The 6,106-nt window shown below is 40.3% G+C and overlaps 1 protein-coding gene across 2 annotated transcripts in view; it reads right to left on the minus strand.

Moving 5' to 3' along the window:
- Window positions 1-170: 170 nt before the first annotated feature.
- LOC127976332 (ovarian cancer G-protein coupled receptor 1) overlaps window positions 171-6,106 on the minus strand; it is a 9,544-nt gene continuing 3,608 nt past the window's right edge. The window contains exons 1-2 of one of the 2 annotated variants that reach the window (XM_052580690.1): window positions 5,244-6,106; window positions 171-3,011 (exon numbers count right to left, since the gene is read on the minus strand). The exon at window positions 5,244-6,106 is cut by the window's right edge and continues 1,853 nt beyond it. In XM_052580690.1, the coding sequence (XP_052436650.1) occupies window positions 1,885-2,922 (1,038 nt within the window). In that variant the 5' untranslated portion in view covers window positions 2,923-3,011; window positions 5,244-6,106 and the 3' untranslated portion in view covers window positions 171-1,884. The remainder of the gene's footprint in view (window positions 3,012-5,243) is intronic. The other variant, XM_052580689.1, reaches the window with a different exon arrangement.

Below are 6,106 nucleotides of genomic sequence, written 5' to 3' on the forward strand. Positions count from 1 at the left end.
AGTTAAATAAAACCAAAGAAAGACAGCCAAGAAAGACCATGATTAAACTAAAAGGACTAGTATATGATGAAAGTGTTTCTCTGAGCAAATCAATAAGATTTGATTAACATCTCCTGTTTGCATGAAAGTATACAGACAAGAAAGCCAAAAGTCTGGCTAGCAGAGAGAGAGGAAGTGCAACACAGATTTAATCATATTTTTGCACCACATATCATACATTTGCTGCAAGGGTTTGCTTTACTTATTATTTTCAGTATTTTGTGCTCTCGAAGCTAGCATAACCAAAATTCAGTTAACAGACACCTAGAGAGAGAACATACTATCTTACAAGAATCTGGCTAGATAACACAGTACCTATAATCACAGTTAATTTCGCTGTACTTTTTTACCCCTGCATTACATCACAGCGACATTTCTGCCTCCATGTATTGTGCAACAATACAATCATTGCCAGTGATTTATGCAACAAAGAACAGTTTGTACAACCACATAATAATAAAAAGTCCCATTTATGAACCTGAACAGCAGTCATTATATAAAATCAATGAAAACCTGAAAACAATCTTGATATAGCCTACATAAAATCTGCATGCATGTTGATTATTCATTGTAAACATGGTTTGAATGAGCAGGAAAAAGAGAACACCACCATATGTCTCTTCTTTCAGTTCAGGTCACTCATTTAAACTTCTTGTATTAGCGGTGATCACTTCCATCATATAAAAATATAAACACTGCACCAAACACTCATCACCTTTTACCTCAGTGTTTTGAGCCAACAGAATATCCATTATTTCTGGAAGCAACCATCAATCACTTCTTCATCATCCAATTTTTCAGGATATGAAATCACATTGGTTAGCTGTCCAGGTTAAAATTATCTGTTCGGAGGTGGTTGACCCTTCACACCCACACTGTGTACCTTTTCTCTTTGTTAACTGTCTGTGTGCTCCATGTCTAACCATGTAAAAGGTGAGTAAGCATACAAATATACAGCTTCATTGCTATTGTTTCCTTAGAGGAAAGGTTTCACCCCAAAATGACAATTCTGTTATCATTTAACCACCTTCGTGATGTTCCAAACCTGAATGACTTTAATTTTCTATTGTTGAATTCCAAATTCCATGCTGTTATTTCTTATAAAATAAGAGCATATTGTAAGCAGGAACTGTTAAACACCAAAAAGATCATAAAAGCACCATAGAAGCATCATCACATTGGTCCATGAAACTTATAAAGCCATGCAACCACCACAATTTATATAACTTTTTCCCTCCCTGCATATCAAATTAAGCATGCATACATTTTCATCAATTTGTATTTTACCTGTTTGACATTAATGAACCAAACGCCACTGGTTCTCTTCTCACTCTTCATAGCTAAATCTGACATGTTAAGTTTGCTTCTTCAACAAGGGACTTCCTGTGATAACAACGGGCCGTAGCCATTACAGTGAGTAAATGAAGACTGAACTGTTATATTTGGGTGAAGTATACCGTATTAAAAGAACTGAAACCAATGAGGTTTAAAAGCAGAATTGGTTTTAGTCTTGGACAGTTTTAACTGCTACATGCACATGGAGATAAAGGGGCTTGGAACAGTACAGAAAAAGTTTAGCTTATAGGTTCATAAAACCTCACTGGTCATTATCAAGGTGGCAATCCCTGACAAATTACACCACATTACAATAGCGCGTTATCTTACTAAATCCATCAAATATATCAGTTTAATTTTAGAACAAAATACAGGACTGACTCTGACAAAGTAGGTTAATGTTTTAACCCATGTAAAATGAAAAACAGTATGCAGCAGCTGTACATCTGAGGAGCCTGTGGCTGAATGGTATGATGTCCATTGTATGGATGACTAATACAACGAAACTGTTTAAACGTCAGTTTTGACTTGCTGCAAGAGTGTTGCCACTGAGGAACCTGTAACTTTATCATTTGTGAATGTTAGCTCAGTACAGTGGTTGTTGAGCCTTCCATGGCTTTTCGAGCAACAGCATAAGACCCGAGTGCAAGTTTCCTGAGCCCTCTGGATGCTCTTTTGGGCACTCTCACTGATAAAACAGTAGAGCGCCGGATCAGCCACGCAGTTAAAACTAGTAAGCAACAGAGAGAAATTGTAGTAGTTGAAAATTTTCTCAATGAAGTTGCAGTCCCGCTCAAATATGGTGCGTACCAGCAGGAAGACGTGGTATGGTGAGAAACAAACCAGGAAGATGACGATGGTGCTGGTCACAAGGTACTTGATGCGAGTTTTCTGGGCTGACAGCGTGCCTTCACTCTTGCCAACTGCTCGGAGAACTCTAAAGTATGACACAAGGAGGATTCCTAAAGGGAACAGGAAACCTATGTGAAATCGGTAGTAGTTTATTGAGTACTCCCATTTCTCCATGGGATAGTGCTCAAAGCACACAGATCGGTTGTTCTTGTCCCTGCTGAGCTCCTTGTGCCGGAAGAACACCACTCCTACAGCAAGCTCTTTGAGCCAGACCACCGCACTGACCAGCACTGCTGCTCGTACCGTTCGGAAAGACGTGAAGCGGAAAGGGTAGACCACTGCCAGGTAGCGGTCAATGGAGATACAACACAGAAAACCAATGCTGACATAGATGTTCTCATAGAGCAGGAAACCACACAGTTGACAGAGCCACTCAGAGCTGCTCCAGTCGTCCCCTTGGAAGAAATACTGGATCCAAAGGGGCAGGGAGGCCAGGTACAGCAGATCAGATATGGTCAGGTTTAGCAAGTAGACCCCCAGCTCATTGCGGACTTTCAGTTGGAGCCAGGCATGGTAGAGCGAGTAAGCGTTGGCGGGAAGACCCACTAGCAGGATAAGGATGAACGCAGACGAAAACAGGTACTGGTGAATCTTGTGGCTTATAGTGCAGTTTATTTGCTCTTCAGACGTGTTCATCTTTCTAACATTGTATTCATAGGGCCTTATTCAGCAAGTGTAGGCAAGGTCGTAATCAACAGAAGTCTCCAGATAACATTCCATGGATTCTATGGGAAGCAAATAAAATATCATAATTAGTGTGTCCAAATACCACTACAGGATTCATACAACCCAGAAAATACACTGCTAAGCTACAACTTTCACTGAAATTCTGATTGGACGTCATGGGAATGTTGAGTTCATTTGTGAAGATTATCTTAATAATCATAAACATTTGATGGCTTTTAGTAAATACTTGTCAAACGGATTTGGTTTTTTTCAGTTCAAGATGACAGTAGTTGTACACAAAAAAAAATGCTGGGTTCTTTTTTTAAATCATTGATCATAACCCAGTGGCGCTGGGTTTGGAACGCAGACGTGAAAGAGAGCACACACATCACATTTACATTGGACGACACCAGTGCGAGAAGCCGCCATTTTCAAATTTTAAAGTTCAAAATATAAAGTATTTTGAGGTTTCATGAAAGGCGGAAATGAAAGAGCTTATATTGAAAAATTCACGACGCGGTTTTCGCCTCAAAAACTGAGGTCTTGATGGCCTCTCTTACTGAACGTTATAGAGGTACTTTTAATATAACGTCCGTGAACCGATATAAAGTTGATACGATGTTTGACCTTTGTCAGATATTCAGCCTCGGATATCTTCAGTAGTTCTTTAACTATTTAGCACAATGACAAGAAAAATCCTGTGTTCTAATTGTTTTCAAATGTATAAGAGAACACACAATGTTTTTTATCTGTTTTAATCTGGCTTAAGGAATTGTAAATTGTAGACCTTATAATGTAAAAGTGCAGGATAGGGACCGTCTGCAAAGTGCAAAATGAAGAGCAAAAGGCATTATTCCAACTAAAAGCTTCACTTGTGAAATCCATAAAAATTATCTAATTATAGTACGAATTAGGGCTGCACGATATTGGGAAAAAATGACATTGCAATATTTTATTTTTCTGCGATATATATTGCGATATTTTTTCCTACAAACAAAAATGGGGTGAGCACACTTACATTCTCATTTTAAATGATTTAAACATCGACACCATCGTGTCAATTGATTAATATGCGCGAGGGAGAGAGAGCAAGACAGTGCTTGTGTTGTTTGAAAACGGCTCGCTCTCTCTCGGTTTCTCTCTCTCTCTCTCTCTCTCTCTCTCAATTCAATTCATATTGCTTTTTTGCCATGACATACAAAGGTACATATTGCCAAAGCATTGTACATAGCAGAATAGAAACAAACAAAACAAAAATACATATATATTCATAAGAAAAAAAATTACATGCAAAATAAATCCATATACAGTTCTATTAACATTGATGGTACTTCTCTCTGTCTCCCTGTCTCTCTCGCGCGCTCTCTGTCTCCCTGTCTCTCTCGCGCGCGCTCTGTCTCCCTGTCTCTCTCGCGCGCTCTCTGTCTCCCTGTCTCTCTCGCGCGCGCTCTGTCTCCCTGTCTCTCTCGCGCGCGCTCTGTCTCCCTGTCTCTCTCGCGCGCTCTCTGTCTCCCTGTCTCCCTGTCTCTCTCGCGCGCGCTCTGTCTCCCTGTCTCTCTCGCGCGCGCTCTGTCTCCCTGTCTCTCTCGCGCGCGCTCTGTCTCCCTGTCTCTCTCGCGCGCTCTCTGTCTCCCTGTCTCTCTCGCGCGCTCTCTGTCTCCCTGTCTCTCTCGCGCGCTCTCTGTCTCCCTGTCTCTCTCGCGCGCTCTCTGTCTCCCTGTCTCTCTCGCGCGCTCTCTGTCTCCCTGTCTCTCTCGCGCGCTCTCTGTCTCCCTGTCTCTCTCACGCGCTTAAGATGGTTAAGCTGTGCAATTAATCCGCAAATCACATTCGTCAAGGCCGGGGAGCAGCTGGCCCGTGTAATGTTTCTTATTTCAATGAATAACGGATCAACTACGACAGCCTACATCGCACATCCTGCGATGTGACTATCGTGGATTCGTACATCGCGATATCGCTGCTTAAACGATCGACACATCGTGCAGCACTAGTACGAATTATAGAAATTATAGTACAACAAAAGTTATTGAAATGGAACAATGCACACAGTTTGATATGTAAACTTAAATAGGTGTGTCTTGTTACTTGTTCAAATAACAATATTTACAGCCATCTTTTACTATCATATGTACTGTAAGTCAGGATGAACGCTATTGAATTGAATTTTAATCTGTTAACTCATTCATTTTTAGAACATACAGTATTCCGTCTCAGCAACTTTCTGTTAACATGCTTGGATACAGAACTCTGTGAACAGCCAGCTTCTTTGGGGATGAATGTTTGTGGCTTACCCTCCTTGTGAAGGGTGTCAATGATTGTCTTCTGGACAGCTGTCAGGTCAGCAGACTTCCCCATAATTGTGTAGCCTAGTGAACCAAACTGAGAGACCATTTTGAAGACTCAGGAAACCTTTGCAGGGGTTTTGAATTGATAAGCATGTCACCATATTCTAATTTGTTGAGATAGTATATTGCTGGGTTTTTGTTAAATGTGAGCCAAAAATCATCACAATTAAAAGACCCAAAGACTTAAACTACTTTGTTCTATGGCATTGAATTTATTTAATACACAAGTTTCACAATTTGAGTTGAATAACTGAAATAAACAAACTTTTCCATGACGTTCTACTTTATTGAGATGCATCTGTACAGGAAGTGGTATTATGAAGTTACACAAGGAAGTGTGAAACTCACTACTGCTTTTTCTATATATGCCATATGACGAATCCAGCTACACAATACGTCTTTTCAACTTGGCTCTGACGTCTGCGTACTGTAGGTGTTTTCTTTGTTCAGTAGAGCCTGTTCAATGCAATTAAAGCATCTTAAACATCTTATATAGAAATTCTAATTCATGTCATGGATTTGAGTAACATTATGTTGCCCTTTTCAATCTGACCATGGCCTGGTTCGCAAAATGTCTGGCTGATGAATGGTGTTAGATAAAAGTGGGATTGAGACCTTGACTGCAGTGACTACTGTGGAATATAACAAAAGAGACCAATAAAGCAGCGTGAACAACATGTTTCATCACCAATCCATTAAATGCTTAAGAATTTGTCCCTGCATCTGAGCAAAACACGACACCTTGAATAATACTGCTCAGACATGCTAAGCATCTCAGATCTGCTGTGTAAGTACAGCAGTATTACTCA

The sequence above is a fragment of the Carassius gibelio genome, chromosome B17 (genome assembly GCF_023724105.1).
Source record: "Carassius gibelio isolate Cgi1373 ecotype wild population from Czech Republic chromosome B17, carGib1.2-hapl.c, whole genome shotgun sequence".
NCBI lineage: Eukaryota > Metazoa > Chordata > Actinopteri > Cypriniformes > Cyprinidae > Carassius > Carassius gibelio.